Genomic DNA, 19,336 nt, shown 5'->3' with positions numbered 1-19,336 from the left:
TATCATCCCGTACAGGAGTGCTAGTCCTCCTGATGGGGTTTTGTGGTTGGGTATTAAGCTGTTTGTCTCGTCTTTTCAAACACTCCACCATTGACTGTTGGAGGTTATTAATATTGCTCTGAAAAGTCTGTTGTAGTCATTGACATTTACGGTCAATGTAATACCTGAGCATGTCATCTTGTCTAGTTGTATTTATATGGAAAGCCTGGATCTCTCTTTCCACAGCACTCAAACGTGACTGAAACTGTGTAATGTCAGTAGCTACTTCGGCTTCCCCCATCCCAGAGGTAGATAATGCGCCAGAATGGATAACAGTGACCTCAGGTTGCTGTTCCTCACTACCCCCAGAGCAGTCATCATTCACATATAAGTCATTAAGAGTCTCAGCTAGCTCCTGTACAGGATCAGCTAGCTCCTGTACAGGCTCTCTCCTTGTCACAAAAGGGCCAGCCGTGAAGTCCATGAGAGCTTCAGCAAGTTCTCCCTCTCCCTGGTCTGAGGCAACCTCTTCTCGGTCTGAGGCAACCTCTTCTTCGACAATACTCCCTGGAGTAGGAGAATGCATAGGTGTAGCCATGGTATAGCAACCCCAAACTAACAAAACAAAACAAAAGCTCTTAACAACAACATAGAGAATATTTTACACTGTTACTGTTTTTTTTTTAAGGTCCCTTCGTGGTTGCCATTTCTGTAACAAGCTTGATAATAATAAACAACCTGTTCAGCTATAAAGAATGAGAGTACTGAAACAGTGTTAAATTCAAAGTGTTGTATTAACCAAAAAGAAGATCAAAATAAATGGAGCACCCCATAGCAACGTATGGTACAACAAAAATCATCTCAAACCAATAAGAGCGGTCCCGTCAGCTTTACAGTCCATTAGCCCCAACATAAATGTTTACGATTCGCCGCGGAAGCCTGTAGTAAATACTCTACTGCTGCCTGGAGTAAGTCCTCTACTTCCTGGGCCAGACCCTCCACAGTGGCAGCCAGGTGAGCTGATCCAGTTTGAGTCTTCCTTTGAACATTCGCATAATGAGCACGAATCTGTGGAACAAGGTCTCACACCACTATGGGATGGGGCTATGGCTGCACCGCATAAAAAGAGGAAGCCCTTGGTGGGGCTGTACTTAGCAGCGACCCCTATAGCCCAGTGCGATCGGCAACGGGAGCGGAGAGAGGAAAGCAGAGAGCCCGAAGGCAGCAGCTCTCACCACCGCCGGTCCAGGTTACTATCTAGCACCGGGAAACACACTAGAGAGTCACCGCCGGCACAAGACCACCATTACCAACCAGTAACCATGAGCAGCGAAGCCGCCGAAACGCAACAACCACCGCAGCCCGCTGACGACGCAGAGAGCCCGTCCAGCCCGGCCGCCGAAGCTTCCGCGGCGGATAAGAAGGTCATCGCAACAAGAGTCTTGGGGACAGTCAAGTGGTTCAACGTCAAAAATGGATATGGTTTTATCAACAGGAATGACACGAAAGAGGACGTGTTTGTACACCAGACGGCCATAAAAAAGAACAACCCAAGGAAATACCTTCGCAGTGTTGGAGATGGAGACACTGTGGAGTTTGATGTGGTTGAAGGGGAGAAGGGAGCAGAGGCGGCCAACGTCACCGGCTCAGCAGGCGTTCCAGTCCAGGGGAGCAAGTACGCCACTGACCGGAACCGCTACAGGCGCTACCCCCGCAGGAGGGGCCCACCCCGCAATGGAGAATACCCAGATAACTATCAAAGCGATGGCGAGGGCGAGCCGCCGAGTAGCGGGAGCCGTGAAGGCCGCAAGAAAAGCAGTTGTGAGGGGGCAGAGAGCGCCCCAGAGGGAGACATGCAGCCACAGCAGCGCAGGCCCTCCTACCCAGGCAGACGGCGCTACCCGCCATACTTTGGAGTAGGAGAGGAGGTATGGGTTAAGTTGCACCCACTGTCTGATGCCAAGGCCATGTTTATGGCAAAACTTGCTCCAAAGTGGAGAGGGCCAGCCACAGTTCTCAGACATTTAGGGTCAGTGAACTACAGAGTAGCCATGGATAGCAGTCCCACCACCCATGAAACCTTGCATGTTGAGAACATGAAGATGTTTTATGGCGGTGGTACTACGCTTGGTGGGGGGGATGTGTAACATGCGTTACTTTATGAAGAAGATGTCAATGTGTTGATAAGTGAAGTGTGGGCCCAATATGTTAGGATGTGCCAATGTCAGCATATTTGGGTCACTTGACCTTTAAGATTCCAGGTATGGGTGTGGTTAGGGGCGGTCCTAACCATCAGGGGGCCATCTTGGATTGGAATCATGGCCTCATGGAGTTTTGTTTTGCTACTGCTATTGTGAGAGGAAGGATGGATTTTGCCAGGCCTCCAAAAACATTCTTCAGTAACCAAGGACAGGTCAGCTGCAGTGGTGCTTCCCAGTGGATTACTATTTTTGCCTTTCCTTTTTCTAAGATGTGGATCAACCCAGGACTTATCACCTTTTGGACACTCAAAGGTTTGAGTGTTGCTGGACAATACTAGCTCTACCATGCAGGCTGCATGGTCGGGTAGGCCTGAACATTAACATGGTTACATTAGACATGGTAACATTATAACATGGTTGCATTAGACATGGTAACATTAACATGGTTACATTAGACTAACATGGTTACATTAGACATGGTAACATTATAACATGGTTGCATTAGACATGGTAACATTAACATGGTTACATTAGACATGGTAACATTATAACATGGTTGCATTAGACATGGTAACATTAACATGGTTACATTAGACATGGTAACATTAACATGGTTACATTAGACATGGTAACATAATAACATGGTTGCATTAGACATGGTAACATTAACATGGTTACATTAGACATGGTAACATTATAACATGGTTGCATTAGACATGGTAACATTAACATGGTTACATTAGACTAACATGGTTACATTAGACATGGTAACATTATAACATGGTTGCATTAGACATGGTAACATTAACATGGTTACATTAGACATGGTAACATTATAACATGGTTGCATTAGACATGGTAACATTATAACATGGTTGCATTAGACATGGTAACATTAACATGGTTACATTAGACATGGTAACATTAACATGGTTACATTAGACATGGTAACATACGGTACATTAGACATGGTAAACATTTATGTTGGGGCTAATGGACTGTAAAGCTGACGGGACCGTTCTTATTGGTTTGAGATGATTTTTGTTGTACCATACGTTGCTATGGGGTGCCCCATTTATTTTGATCTTCTTTTTGGTTAATACAACACTTTGAATTTAACACTGTTCCAGTACTCTCATTCTTTATAGCTGAACAGGTTGTTTATTATTATCAAGCTTGTTACAGCATGTGCACGAAGTGAGGTTAGTGCAGACTGACGCTGAGCGTCACCAGAATTCATAGAACTTGGTTATATACATAACCTTACGTTAAGCACAGCAGTGTGTAACTGGTTCAAACAGAATTAAGTCATATGAAACGTGTGTTTCATATGGTAACAAAATGTAGTTTCTATAAATTAGAGTAGTTTTGACAAGAGTGTTTAATTTATCAAAGGATCTGAGGTGTTCTGATAATTGTGTGTGTGGTTGTGCTAGTTTCAAGTTTCAAGTTTGTGCTAATTGTGTGTAGTGTTTTGAAACACGGGCCCTGTTTTCAAAATTGTGCTTAAGCAATCGAAAGAAAACTGTATTGTGTGTTTCATTATATACATATGTCTCAGTCTTCTCATAAAAAAAATATTAGCTTTTTGGGTATTTTCCTGCCTTTGGTCCGCTTTGCCTTCACATCTCAAATGAACCGCAGCAGGGTTCACTTGCAAGAGTGAATGAGCTTTCACACCACCCCAAACCAACCGGACTATCTGAGGAAATGAACCAGGGTTCGATTAAAGCTTATTATAGTTTATCACAGTATCATGAGCATGTCTTTGTCAGTGGACACTGGACATGGGTATGGATGTCTCCAGGTGCTGCTGCGTTAAAGTGCACATCTTCAATACCTATACTATTTAAAAGCACAGTGCAGGACACACTCAAAGGTTATCGCACCTCAGAGATGGCAGTGGACATGTATGACAGGACAAAGGCCATATGTAATAGCCTTGGGATTGAGGAACATACTACCAGCCAAAGGAGGAAGCAGAAAAGGATGGACGAGTCGGGTATGTAGTTGAGTCATCTTGTGGCACAAGTTAGCCAAGGGCTAACAACGCCACTGACAAACAATCGTTTCTGATTTAAATGCTGTTAATAATACTGAAAACGAGTGAGGGTACGTGCGTGCGTTCATGCGGTAAAAAACGTGAGATCTCTCCGTCACCCATACCTTGATACCTCGATTGACATAGCCTACACCTGTGCCTTTATTCAAAACCCATGCGCTCCGCGCTGCCACGCAGTGATGAACTTAACAAACTACAAACTTAACACAAAAACAATCAAATAGCTCCTACACCCTGTGTGTAAAAAAAAAAAAAAAAAAACTCAGCTCAGAACTCTGCAGAATCTGCACCTGGCTCGCTGATAACAAACTATCATTACACCTGGGTAAAACAGAGTCCATTCTCTTCTGATCAAATAACAAACTCAGCAAGACCGACGGCTTCTCAGTTACAGTGGGTGACAATATTGTCACAAGAAAAGATGAAATTACATACCTAGGTTCCATCCTAGAGGCAAATCTTTCCTGTGACAAAATGGCATCCAATGTAATAAAAAAAAAACGAACTAGATTCTTGTACCGGATCTCCTCTCTGGTAAACAAGAATACCCTGAAGACACTAACAGGAGCACTCATTCAAGGATACTACGACTATGCTTGCACCTCATGGTACCAAAGCACCTCAAAGGTGCTAAAAACAAAATTACAAACATCACAAAACAAACTGGTCAGACTACTGCTTGACCTTACTCCTAGAACCCACCTCACCCCTGCCCACTTTGACAACCTAGGATGGCTTAGAGTAGACGACAGAGTACAGCAACTTGCAATGGGCCTGGTCTACAAGATACACTACACAACCACCAAGGTACCCATGTACATGTCAAAATACTTCCCAAACACCAGAGGGAGCTCCCCGAATCATGTTCAACCCAGATTCGGCTCAAACAAGGGACTAAACACGTTTCGCAATTATGCCACAACAATGTGGAACGCCCTACCCAAAGCTGTAAAGGAATGTGAATCACTACCCACTTTCAAAACCACTCTCAAAGAGCACCTACGGGAGACTACAATTCGAAACTGGCCCCTGTAAATGTCCTAACCCAACCCCCTCCAATGTACAGTAAATTACCAAGTATGGTTTCATCAATATTCCAATGTACAGTTTTGCTTGTACAGTGTCCCCCACCCACCCCTCCTACCCCCCCCCCTCCCCAGCGTGCCAGTACATCAACCTCCTCCTGGTAGGCCTTCTCGTCGTTGTTAGAGATCAGTCCCACCAAGGTCATGTGCAAAGTTAAACAGACAGTTTGCCATACAATGAAAATCTTACTTTGCTAGTCTGCCCTTCACACAAAATCACACAATACTTAACCAAAACATATTTAAATACAAGCCAGTGCTAGAAAATAAGGTAAAAATAGATAAATATAATATATAGGGCTGCACGATTTTGGGAAATAATCGAATTGCGATTTTTCTGACAGATAAATAATAATAATAATAATAATAATAATAATAATAATAATAATAATAATAATAATAATAATAATAATAATAATAATAATAATAATAATAATAATAATAATAATAATAATAATAATAATAATGAATTCAATTTGTACCGCACTTTATATTTGTGAAAATCTCAAAGTGCTACAGGAGATAGAGATAAAAAGTTAAATGAATAAAACAATTCAAATGAATAAAACAACCAATGAAATGGAAGAACATAAAAATGTAATTAAATTAAATAATAATAAAATGAATAGAAGTAAAAAGAAAAGTAAAAGAAAAGTTCAGGCAAAAGCCTTGTTAAAAATAAATTTTAGGCCCCTTTTAAAAGCCTCGACGGACTGTGGTGCTCTCAGGTGGATGGGGAGAGCATTCCACAGTCTGGGTGCGGCAGAGCAGAAGGCTCGATCGCCCATGGTGTGCAGCTTAGTCCTGGGGGCTTTGAGGAGGTAGGCTGTGCCGGAGCGGAGGGAGCGTGAGGAGGACTGGGGGGTGGGGTAGGCAGGGGCACCACCGTGTACGCACTGGTGAGTGAGGAGGGAGACCTTGTACTCGATCCTGTGTTCCACGGGGAGCCAGTGAACGGATCTGAGGGTGGGGGTGATGTGGTCATATTTGCGCACCTTCATCAGGATCCTAGCAGCGCTATTTTGGATGGTTTGCAGATGGTTTGCAGATATTGCGATTGCGATTCAATTTGCGATTATAAATTTTTTTCTTTTAAGCAGCCGAGCAACAGAGGTTTATTGTAAAATGCGGCTTGCGTCTGGCCTACGCGGTGGGTCTTTTCGGGACACCGAGCCTGAAAATGTTTCTTTTTACCTGGGAATCGATACCGGTATGGCTTTTTTTCTGTACTTTACTCTCCCTCTCTGAAGTCAAAACTTCACAACACACAATCTAAAACCCCTTACCTCCCTCTCAAAAAACCGATCTTGTATCTCAATGGGACTTCCTGGTTAAACAGATTAAAAAAAAATAAAAAAAATTGCAATTTTTTTTTTTTGTGATTTGATAATTGCATCATTCCAAAAATCGCGATTTCGATTTAAAATCGATTAATCGTTCATCCCTGGCACAGTGAGTAACATTGCACGTTCCGGTCAGCATTTACATTTAAATGGAGGTGACAGTGGGTCACAGCAGCAGTTAAAAAGTGTCTTTAGTGACCTCCAAGTGTCGTCCGCAAACTTCACTATGGAGTTGGAGCTGAACCTGGCCACACAGTCATGTGTGTACAGTGAATACAGCAGGGGGCTCAGAACGCAGCCCTGGGGGGACCCGATACTCAGGGTAATTTTGCTGGAGGTATGACCCCCCACCCTGACCGCCTGGGGTCTGTCACTTAGAAAGTCCAGGATCCAGGCGCTCATGGTGGAGCTCAGACCCAGATCGATCAGCTTGTCAACCAGTCTGGTGGGGACTATGGTGTTGAAAGCTGAACTATAGTCAATGAACAGCAATCTCACATAGTGCCCCCCTTCTGTCTGTCCATGTTACTGGGGAGAGAGGCCGGAAGCCGTTGAATAGAGTAGCAGTCATCTCCTCATAGTTGAATACAGTAGCATACCAGGTGCAGGGAGTAGGGAGGTAGGATATTCGTAGCGGGCGCCGTTTGTACAGGCCGGGGGTCGTTGTTGGTGTGGTGGGGTAGGTCCTACTTATGCATAAGGGTTTGGGACGTCGTCTATGGGTGGGCCCGAATCGTTGCTGGCGTTGAGGTGCAGGAATGGTATTTCCTCATTTAAGAGGATGTCATTGTCATGGTCGTTGTTACGATCGTTGTTCCCGGCCCTCCTCCTTACCCGCTGCTCGTACTTGCGGGTCCTGTCGCTCTTTCGGGCCTGGCACTCAGAGGCTATGTGGCCTGCTTCATTACAGTTGAAACATTTATCATCGTTTATGTGTTCCCTTCGTCGGGTTGTTGCAGGGTATGGTGGCTGGTGTGCCGGTGGAGATGGGGCCCCTAGGTGAGGTGGGGCCCCAGGGAAGGCGTGGCCCTGCTGTGGGGATGGGGTGGGGCCCCAGGGAAGGTAGGGCTGGGCGATATGACGATATTATATAAATATCGGGTACAGTTCATTAACGATACACTTTTTTAACGTATTGTGGATATCGTGATGTTTTGCCCAAGAGGATTGTGTCGCGTCAATCTGGTCCACACCCGTTCAAACTTTTGAACAACGCCGCCCCCACACACACTACTGCATCAAAGTTACTAATTATTATTAACAAAGGCATTCGTTTTGTGGCATTAACGTTATATAGTTAGTTACACGTTCAATAACATTAGCGTATTTACCCAAACATAGCAACGTCCGATGACGACATAGATAGCAAGCGTTACTGTTCATATCTCAGCCCGTGCGGAGTTGTGCATGCCCATTCTGCGGTCTGTTAATAAAGTTTTCAATCAGACAGATGTATGGAAAGGCTTTTATTATAACATTCGTTGCAATAAAATCATTATGGCTTGTTTAGTCATGCTGCGGTGCGCTGGTAATCACTCGTCTGCCGCAGGGAGCTGTTGTTGTCGTTGAGCTGAGCTCAGCTCTCGTCAAAATCAATTGCGGAAGTAAAAAACGCATAGAGCTTGCCGATTGGTGCTAAGAACAGCAGGGCGGGTTCAATCGGTGTGACGTAATTGGCAGACTCGACTGTCAATCAAAATTATGCTGTTGCCGGCTGAATGATCGAATGAATGAGAACGTTATTAACGATTGCAGAATGGGTACAATACAGTACAGCTCAATACAACAACAGTGGACTGGGGGATGAAGACCAGAAAAAGACTTTCGGCTTTTTTACATAAGGGTCCTCCATTTTCAATTCATCAAAACATTTAGAGACATACAAATATACAGTAGTTTCATAAAAATGCTAAAATGCTATTTATTGATTGATTGATTGATTGATTTAAAACTTTATTAACATATTGCAGAATGGGTACAGTACAGCTCAATACATACAATTGTTAAGGGGATGCAGACCAGAGAAAGTCTTTCGTCTTGTTTACATCAGGGTCCCCCATTTTCAATTAATCATATTTCATATCTAAATCATATAATATCTCATTGCTAAATATATGCAATATATAATCTAATAATCCAATAATCTAAATCTAATATATAATATAAAAATGCTAAATGCATGGGTATTTTATTTAGTCTTTAATGTTAGCTTGCAAACTCAAATACTGTCTTGGTAAGCCTCATAATGAATTGTTTGGGGAAAAAAATAAAAACATCGTGATGTGTATCGTGTATCGCCGAAAGGTCAGAAAATATCGTGATATCATATTTAGGCCATATCGCCCAGCCCTAAGGGAAGGCGTAGTCCTGCTGTGGGGATGGGGCCCCCAGGTGGGGTGGTTGCCCAGGGACAGCGTGGCCCTGCAGTGGGAAGTACGGCCCTGCTGGTGTGTATTCGTTATCTCCTGTCTGTTGTGCCGAAAGAAACTCACCCTCCCCCATCGTTCTTTTACCCGCTTGCTCCCCTCACATTCCAACTGTCCTAGCCTTGTCTTCTCATACTCCATCTTGGATGTCATGCGTTGCGTTAATGAGTTGCATGATTTCGCCGGCCAAAGGAAAAGAAATAAATAAAACATTAATAAAAGATTAAAACAATTGCAAACATGGTCAGTGTGTTGTGAGTGTTTGTCTGCTTGTAACCATTGGTAACCACTTTTAGAAAGAAAATGCCTAATTGCTGTGCAGTGGTAGAGCAGGTATAACATTGGAAAAGCATAATAGGCCTATTACCTTCCTACTGTGACTTGTTTACAAGATAATAAGATACCAAATGATACATTTCCTGTTGATATATTTCTCATATATCAACACATAGCAACCATTAGTTTGCACATAGCAACCGTTGTTTCTTCCAACATGGAGGACAAATGGGCATTCTAAACATTATGTGAAAGGCCTCTATTGGATTCAAAAAGATGAAAATATTAAAAAGAAAATTATGGCCTAACTATGAAGTAAACAGTATTTATTTTTATCATAGGAATCATGTAACCTACAGGTAATTGGAAAGAGTTAACATGTAGGCTATCTAACCCCATTTCAGTCTTTCAAGAGGTAATATAATAAACGTGGAAACTATTTTAGCAAAAAGAAAAGTTTGAACTCTCATTGTGGGTACAGACAGTTGTGAAAGAAATCTACTTTTAGTTATCACATGTCACTTCCATCTCATGTCAGATAAGTCAACCCTAGTCCTGTCACGGACCACAGTAAACACACACTTGTGCTGTCTTGGCAACTTTGATGTCCTGCCACGGACCACAGTAAACAGAGCAGTTGACCAGAATTCAACCGGCAGTGACAAAAATCCAACCGGGTTGAACTTCTCGCAGTGTCACTAAATCCCTTTAAGCATTTATAGCTTGTCTTAACACTGATAGTGACCAAAGCCCAACCAGGGTTGAAACTTATCGCATTGTCACCAAATCCCTTTAAGCACGTATATAGCTTGTCTTAACAACACGGATAGTGACCAAAGCCCAACCAGAGTTGAAATTTATCGCATTGTCACCAAATCCCTTTAAGCACGTATATAGCTTGTCTTAACACAGATAGTGACCAAAGCCCAACCAGGGTTGAAACGTATCGCGGTGTCACCAATAATCAAACGGGAGAGCGGTGACCAAAGTCCAACCAGGGTTGAAACTTATCGTGGTGTCACCAATAATCAAACGGGAGAGCGATGACCAAAGTCCAACCAGGGTTGAAATGTATCGCGGTGTCACCAATAATCAAACGGGAGAGCGGTGACCAAAGTCCAACCAGGGTTGAAACTTATCGCAGTGTCACCAATAATCAAACGGGAGAGCGGTGACCAAAGTCCAACCAGGGTTGAAACTTATCGCGGTGTCACAAATAATCAAACGGGAGAGCGGTGACCAAAGTCCAACCAGGGTTGAAACTTATCGCGGTGTCACCAATAATCAAACAGAAGAGCGGTGACCAAAGTCCAACCAGGGTTGAAACTTATCGTGGTGTCACCAATAATCAAACGGGAGAGCGGTGACCAAAGTCCAACCAGGGTTGAAACTTATCGCGGTGTCACCAATAATCAAACGGGAGAGCGGTGACCAAAGTCCAACCAGGGTTGAAACTTATCGCGGTGTCACCAATAATCAAACGGGAGAGCGGTGACCAAAGTGGTGACCAGAATTCAACTACAGTGAACATGGCACCATAACAGTGAACATGGCACCATGATGACAGCGAACATGGCACCGTGACGACAGTGAACATGGCACCATGACGACAGCGAACATGGCCATGACGTAGTGAACATGGCCATGACGACAGTGAACATGGCACCATGACGACAGCGAACAGTGAACACCATGGCGACAGTGAACACGGCACCATGACAACAGCTGAACCTGGCACCATGACGACAGTTGAACTCCTCTCAGTGTAACCAATAATCAAGCGGGAATTAAATGGCGACCAGAATTCAACTACAGTTGAACTCCTCTCAGTGTAACCAATAATCAAGCGGGAATGAAATGGAGACCAGAATTCAACTACAGTTGAACTCCTCTCAGTGTAACCAATAATCAAGCAGGAATGAAATGGTGACCAGAATTCAACTACAGTTGAACTCCTCTCAGTGTAACCAATAATCAAGCGGGAATGAAATGGCGACCAGAATTCAACTACAGTTGAACTCCTCTCAGTGTAACCAATAATCAAGCGGGAATGAAATGGCGACCAGAATTCAACTACAGTTGAACTCCTCTCAGTGTAACCAATAATCAAGCGGGAATGAAATGGCGACCAGAATTCAACTACAGTTGAACTCCTCTCAGTGTAACCAATAATCAAGCGGGAATGAAATGGCGACCAGAATTCAACTACAGTTGAACTCCTCTCAGTGTAACCAATAATCAAGCGGGAATGAAATGGAGACCAGAATTCAACTACAGTTGAACTCCTCTCAGTGTAACCAATAATCAAGCGGGAATGAAATGGTGACCAGAATTCAACTACAGTTGAACTCCTCTCAGTGTAACCAATAATCAAGCGGGAATGAAATGGCGACCAGAATTCAACTACAGTTGAACTCCTCTCAGTGTAACCAATAATCAAGCGGGAATGAAATGGCGACCAGAATTCAACTACAGTTGAACTCCTCTCAGTGTAACCAATAATCAAGCGGGAATGAAATGGCGACCAGAATTCAACTACAGTTGAACTCCTCTCAGTGTAACCAATAATCAAGCGGGAATGAAATGGCGACCAGAATTCAACTACAGTTGAACTCCTCTCAGTGTAACCAATAATCAAGCGGGAATGAAATGGCGACCAGAATTCAACTACAGTTGTACTCCTCTCAGTGTAACCAATAATCAAGCGGGAATGAAATGGCGACCAGAATTCAACTACAGTTGAACTCCTCTCAGTGTAACCAATAATCAAGCGGGAATGAAATGGCGACCAGAATTCAACTACAGTTGAACTCCTCTCAGTGTAACCAATAATCAAGCGGGAATGAAATGGCGACCAGAATTCAACTACAGTTGAACTCCTCTCAGTGTAACCGATAATCAAGCGGGAATGAAATGGCGACCAGAATTCAACTACAGTTGAACTCCTCTCAGTGTAACCAATAATCAATAAAAAAAATGTAATCACCCCCCTGCGGCGGCTCCACTGTTCTAGAGAACCACAGTGTGGCTGCTTGCAGCGTTCTAGAGAACCACAGTATTGCTGCTTGTTGCAGCATTCTTCTAGAGAACCACAGTATTGCTGCTTGTTGCAGCGTTCTTCTAGAGAACCACAGTATTGCTGCTTGTTGCAGCGTTCTTCTAGAGAACCACAGTATTTTCAGACACCATTTTACAAGGATCCCCATTAGTCATCATCAACGTGTTGACTATTCTTCCTGGGGTCCTCACTATACTTTGTAACTTGCTTTTTTTTAATTAAAACAACTTTGTTATAATACCTATTGAATTCGTGGACTGCTTTCTATCTCAATGTGTCACGACGCTGGCCTCGCCCTGCTCTCGTCTGAGGTAACGGTATAGCTATATTCTGGAAGCCGTGCAGATTGAATCAATTGCTGGTTACTGCTTTTCAGCTAAAGTTATATAGAGGATATAATATATATGTATACTAGGGATGCACCGAAAATTCGGCTACCGAAAATTATCGGCCGAAAATGGTTAAAAAGGCTCTTTCGGCTTTCGGCCGAAAGGGTTTTAGCACCGAAAATATATGACGAAAGTCAAATAACGTGTTGTTGTGAGGACGTCATCAAAACGCGACTACATACATACCGGTAGCATGCGCAACATGTAACGTGAGCAGCTTGGCAGCTCTTCCTGCATTCTACAGCCTGTGATAACTAACTCCTCTTGGGAGTAGGGATGCCCCCCGAAACCCGGTTCTAAACTAAATTAGAAAAAACCGGAGTATTGATCAGCTCCGACGTTAACGGTACTGCTATCAGTAGTCTAGGAGCGGATTAGCTACGGAGCTAACAGTGTACCATCCATCTGCGACGCAACGGTGGCAGCAACAGTGGACACTGAGTAATGTTAACGTTATGACGAGTTCATACTACACTACACGTATGAACTCGACATAACGTTAACGTTACTCCGTTTAAATGAAGTGTTTAATAAGCAGCAATCTGTTGTTGAAAATGTAACGTTAACCGGTAAACCGGAAATGGAATGCGAGGACAGGAAGTCGTCATCAATCGTTGTAGTCTTTTAGTCTTAACAGTCTGGAATAAATGTATGCATTCAAAAGTGCTGAATAAATGTTTTATGGGCCCATAATAGTGATTATTAATATTATTTAAGTTAAGTTTAGCCATAATCATGTCTTTTGCCATAATCAGGTAGCTAAAAAAAAACATATATATATATATTTATATTAATCATTTTCGGCCTTTCGGCATTCGGTTTTCGGCCAACTGTTTCCTATTTTCGGTATCGGTTTCGGCCAAGAATTTCCCATTCGGTGCATCCCTAATGTATACTATTGACAGTAGTAATGCTTAGTTTCACTGTTTGTTGTCTGCAAGCGCCGGTAGCCACTGTGTTCGACGGGCTCCATTGGGTTTGTGGGAAACTGAGAGTCTCGCCACTGCAGGGCCGGATGATCGGTGGCCACGGATTGATGGACCTGTCGAACTGATAAGGGGCTGGGCTTGCAAATGATTATTAAGTGTTATTGCGCTAATATAATTACTATTGTTGTAGGCAAAGTAATATCATCAGGCTTTCAAATGACTAGCATTACAGGCGTTTCCTCACAAATGAGGATAGTGGTGGTGACGGTGAAGTAATATCATCAGGCTTTCAAATGAGTAGCATTACAGGCCTTTCCTCACAAATGAGGATAGTGGCGGTGACGGTGAAGTAATATCATCAGGCTTTCAAATAAGTAGCATTACAGGCCTTTCCTCACAAATGAGGATAGTGGCGGTGACGGTGAAGTAATATCATCAGGCTTTCAAATGAGTAGCATTACAGGCCTTTCCTCACAAATGAGGATAGTGGCGGTGACGGTGAAGTAATATCATCAGGCTTTCAAATGAGTAGCATTACAGGCCTTTCCTCACAAATGAGGATAGTGGCGGTGACGGTGAAGTAATATCATCAGGCTTTCAAATGAGTAGCATTACAGGCCTTTCCTCACAAATGAGGATAGTGGCGGTGACGGTGAAGTAATATCATCAGGCTTTCAAATGAGTAGCATTACAGGCCTTTCCTAAAATGATGATAATAATGATGATAATGGTGATAATAAAATTGCTACTATTATAGGCAAAAGAGTTCTCCCAGACATACATTCGGTTTATTACAAACAAAGAAGAGGTTAACAACTCTTCTATGCTTATATTTCATATCAACTGGATATAACTAACTAGTGACTATGAAGTAAGCATGATAGAAATAGTAATTGACCCGAGAACTTAGCGAGTTTAGCACCTCGCTGGGGGATATCGGGCGGCCACAGGGTTATGTCTCGAGTAAGTGACCTGAGATAGATAGAGACAACCCATCGGCATTCAACATGGCGTCCCTGAGTTCGGGCTGAGATCGGTAGATACAGCCAAATAAAATAAACTAGAATATTGATAACGGAGAACCCTGAAATTAACAAATTACAAAAGTGAGTTTAAACCTTACTTGAATGTGCTCTTATCAGCACCTAGGGAGCTAAAACCTTCCGCTTTAGAATACGCCAGACAAAGGATATTGATCTGTATGGCCCTCAGTGGAAAGCAGTGGCATCTGCGTTGTTGTGGGCATTTCTGGTGGAGCGGTTAAGGCCGCAAAGTTGGATTAAAGAAAAAGAAAACCCTCTCTCTAATGTCTGGAGATGTTGCGCGTCTCACAGGAGTTTGTGGAGCTGTCCCTGCAGCAACTGGTGGACATCATCGAGAGGGATGATCTGAACGTGAAGAGCGAGGAGACGGTGTTCGAGGCCATCCTCCGTTGGATCGACCACTCCCGTGAGGAGCGTAAAACACACATCCCTTTGCTGCTGCCCAAGGTAAGTAATTGTATTACGGATACACACACATGGTTGCTAGTGCCTGAGCCACATTTATTTTTAATTTTATTTGTATTATTTTACTTTTTCTTGTTTGTCTGTCTCTTGTCAAGGTCATTATGATTCATGTTACTGTTATTATTGTTGTCGTCGCTGTTGTCATTGCTATTATTATTATTATTATTATTATTATTATTATTATTATTATTATTATTATTATTATTATTATTATTATTATTATTATTATTATTATTATTATTATTATTGTACTGTTATGTTCTGTTTTATGTATGAAAAGAATAGAAAAACATTTATAAAAAATAAAAATAAACGAATTGTATTACTGTGCATTACATTAAAACAACACTAGGTTCCCTAGTACAGTGGTTGTCAAACATTTGGGTCCAAACTGTTCCCTAGCAACAGAAACCGTCTACAACCGATGTCTAAGTTGTACCCGCTGTCTGCTTGTCTCTTCCCAGGTTCGCATGGGCTTGATGAGGCCTGACTACTTCAGGAGCAACGTCCAGAACAACCCTGTGGTGAGGGACAGCCACGACTGCAGGCCCCTCATCCTCAGTGTCCTGAACCCCCCTGGCTCCGACAGGCTCCCAAACCCCCTGACGCGTCCACGCCGGCCCCAGGAGGTCCTATTGGCCATCGGAGGCCTGGGTGGTGGCATGGAGGCTTACAATATCCGAGCCGGTGGATGGATGGACGTGAACGTTGAGGGGGAGAGTCCCCAGGCCTTCTCCCACGGCACCGCTTATCTCCACGGTCTGGTCTACTGCGTCGGCGGCTCAGACGGCGTACAGGCTCTCAGCAGTGTGTGCAGGTTCAACCCTGTCACTTGCAGCTGGCTGCAGGCGGCTCCCATGCACTCACGCCGCTGTAGCCTCAGCGTGGTCGCGTTGGACGGCTGTATCTACGCCATGGGAGGGAGAGACGGAGGCGTGGTACTGAACACCGCGGAGCGCTACGAGCCTGAAACCAACCAGTGGACAGTGATCTCACCCATGCTGGAGCACAGGCGCCGCGCCGGGGCTGCAGCCCGCCAGGGCAAGGTGGGTGGAACTGAGGGACACAGGGTGCTAGATGAACACAAGGAACGTTAGATCAGAAATCATAAATGTCTTTATGGCCAAGTAAGCTTGCACATACAAAAGATGTGTCTGGGTCCTTTGGTGCATCAACATTAACAGACAATTAAAGTAGAATGAAATCAAATGGAATATATAAACTAAATTAGAATATTCTTTCTTATTACAGGTTTACATCTGTGGTGGCTGGTTACAGCTCACAGCTGAGTGCTACAGCCCAGACATCGACCAGTGGACTCTGATCGCCCCCATGAGCAGCAGGCGTTACAGAGTGGGAGTCGCTGCATACGGAGGACAAGTCTATGCGGTAGGTGCACACAGAGACAAATGCTTTATACTAGATATTTTATAGATATGTATCATTTGACTTTCAATGCTTCTGTGATGCCCTCATTTCCCTAAATGGATTAATACAGTGTGAGCCACACACTAAAACATTCCTCTTATGTGTCTTGTCCTCAGGTGGGAGGGTGGGATGGTGTAAACTGCCTGCATAGCGCAGAGGCCTACAGCCCCTTGACTGACTCCTGGAGCGCCCTGCCCAACATGCTCACCCCCCACTGGAGCTTTGGCATCGCGGTGCTAGACGACCTGCTCTTCGTGGTCGGAGGCTACAGTGGCTACAGTGACGGCAAGCCCATCTCCAACGTGGAGCGCTACGACCAGAGCAGCGACAAGTGGACTGTAGCCGAGGACATAAAGATCCCGCGCAGAGGCCTAAGCTGCTGCATAATGCATGGCCTGCCATTTTACATGAGCCAGTACGCTGCTCCCCGTGGAGGAGGAGGAGGAGGAGGAGGAGGAGGAGGAGGCAGCAGGGGATCCATCTAAGAATCTTAAACATTTATTAGACCAAAAGAAATCCTAAGAAATTTATAAATTACTATCAGCCAAAGGTGGTGCATTTCTTTCTTCTAGTAATTCAGACAATATCGGTTTTTAGTTTGTGTAATGTAATGTAATATCTGTTTTTAGTTTGTGTTTATAAATGACACACGGCTTTGTGTTGTCAACTGATAGAAATTGTGCGTCTAGTCAAAGAATCTAGTTTGTTGGTTGACTTTTTTGATTACAAGATTAGCCTCTAGGATGGAACCCAGGTATGTAATTTCATCTTTCCTTGTGACAATATTGTCACCCACTGTAACTGAGAAGCCGTCGGCCTTGCTGAGTGTCGAGTGTTAAGGGCCTGACCAAGGCCTATCTGCCCTTTACACAGGTGGAAGGCCGGGTCAGAGGGCTTAGGACCGCATAGACAAGCCGCTCGCCTCGATCCTTTGCCCGGAAATGATGTGGCACCCCGACCGGAAGCCGATGCCGAGAGGCAATTCGGCTCGGAAGATGGCGGAGTGGGCTGATAAAGCTACACCGTACAGAACCTGTCCTAACAGAGGCAGTGGTGTACTGGGTGTACTGGGAGTGGGCTGATGAAGCTACAGCGTACAGAACCTGTCCTAACAGAGGCAGTGGTGTACTGGGTGTACTGGGAGTGGGCTGATAAAGCTACACCGCCGCCGTACAGAACCTGTCCTAACAGAGGCAGTGGTGTACTGGGTGTACTGGGAGTGGGCTGATGAAGCTACAGCGTACAGAACCTGTCCTAACAGAGGCAGTGGTGTACTGGGTGTACTGGGAGTGGGCTGATGAAGCTACAGCGTACAGAACCTGTCCTAACAGAGGCAGTGGTGTACTGGGTGTACTGGGAGTGGGCTGATGAAGCTACACCGTACAGAACCTGTCCTAACAGAGGCAGTGGTGTACTGGGTGTACTGGGAGTGGGCTGATGAAGCTACACCGTACAGAACCTGTCCTAACAGAGGCAGTGGTGTACTGGGTGCCCGTGATTTTGTTGGTAGCAATACCATCACAGGGTTACAGTTTCAAGATAATCGGAATAAAAAAGATTACACTGTGTGTATGTCGGGCCGCAGAGCTGGTGATCCTCAGGTTTCTGTCAGTGGACCTAGCTCAGATGGGGAACAGCGTCGTCCCCTCTCTGAGACGTATATGACGTCTGGTGTTCCCCTGGTTCAAACCCCTCCCTTTCTATCGGGGTCCCCCATGGGTGCAGCTGGCACAGCGAACGGCGGAAGGGACCGGGACGCGTCTATTCGGAGTTATTTTTTTTCGTAGCCGCATTTTGCGGAGACGCTCTCTGATTGGCCACTGACTGACGCTCTCTGATTGGCCAGTGCCACTGACATGTGCGCCCAATCGCGTGACGAGCTGTGTCTTTGCCCATTTCCGGGTCTAACAGCCTGCAAACGACCTAACGCCTAGTTTATCACTGGTTAAGCTTAGGCAACTCTTTGGAAGTTGGTTAAGGTTAGAGTTTGGAATCAGGGCTGGTGTTCTATCGCCCTGCTCTAAGACAAACTCTAACCTTAACCAACTTCGAAACAGTGCCTAAGCTTAACCAGTGTAGAAACAGGCGTCACACGATTGGGCGCACATGTCACATGAAGTGGCCAATGAGAGAGCGTCTCCGCAAAATGCGGCTACGAAAAAAAATAATGCGTCTATCTAATGCGTCGGTTCATGCTTCCGCGTTCGCGTTTTGCGCTCTGATTGGCCACTGATGTTTCTGGTCGCACCAATCATGTGGCGGCAAGTTCTTTCGCCGGTTAAGCTTAGGCACTCTTTCGAAGTTGGTTACGGTTAGAGTTTGTCTTAGAGCAGGGCGATAGAACGCCAGCCCTGATTCCAAACTCTAACCGTAACCAACTTCGAAAGAGTCGCCTAAGCTTAACCAGTGATAAACTAGGCGTTAGGTAGCTGTTACAGGATCACACTGCCACCTAGTGGTAGCCTATGTATGTACTACGTGAATGTTACGTGCAGGTTGACCAGTGTACCAAGCGGCACGGTGGTGTAGTGGTTAACACTGTCGCCTCACAGCAAGAAGGTCCAGGGTTCGATTCCCGCTTGGGGACCAGGTTTCCATGATGCCAGGTACCCAGGTGGGGTATCTCCCAGGCCTTTCTGTGTGGAGTTTGCA

At 44.6% G+C, this 19,336-nt stretch overlaps 1 protein-coding gene across 1 annotated transcript; it reads left to right on the top strand.

The window, feature by feature from the left end:
• Positions 1-1,163: 1,163 nt before the first annotated feature.
• On the top strand, positions 1,164-16,822 carry LOC311242147 (Y-box-binding protein 1-like; the record flags this gene model as incomplete). Its single annotated transcript, XM_084331099.1, has 3 exons — positions 1,164-1,907; positions 7,630-7,715; positions 16,801-16,822. The coding sequence occupies exons 1-3, from the start codon at positions 1,302-1,304 to the stop codon at positions 16,820-16,822; spliced, it is 714 nt and encodes a 237-aa protein (XP_084187225.1). The 5' UTR covers positions 1,164-1,301.
• Positions 16,823-19,336: the final 2,514 nt, after the last annotated feature.

This window comes from Notolepis coatsorum (assembly GCF_963971535.1).
Source record: "Notolepis coatsorum genome assembly, chromosome: 15".
Classification (NCBI taxonomy): Eukaryota; Metazoa; Chordata; class Actinopteri; order Aulopiformes; family Paralepididae; genus Notolepis; species Notolepis coatsorum.
This window is presented reverse-complemented; position numbering and strand designations above follow the sequence as displayed.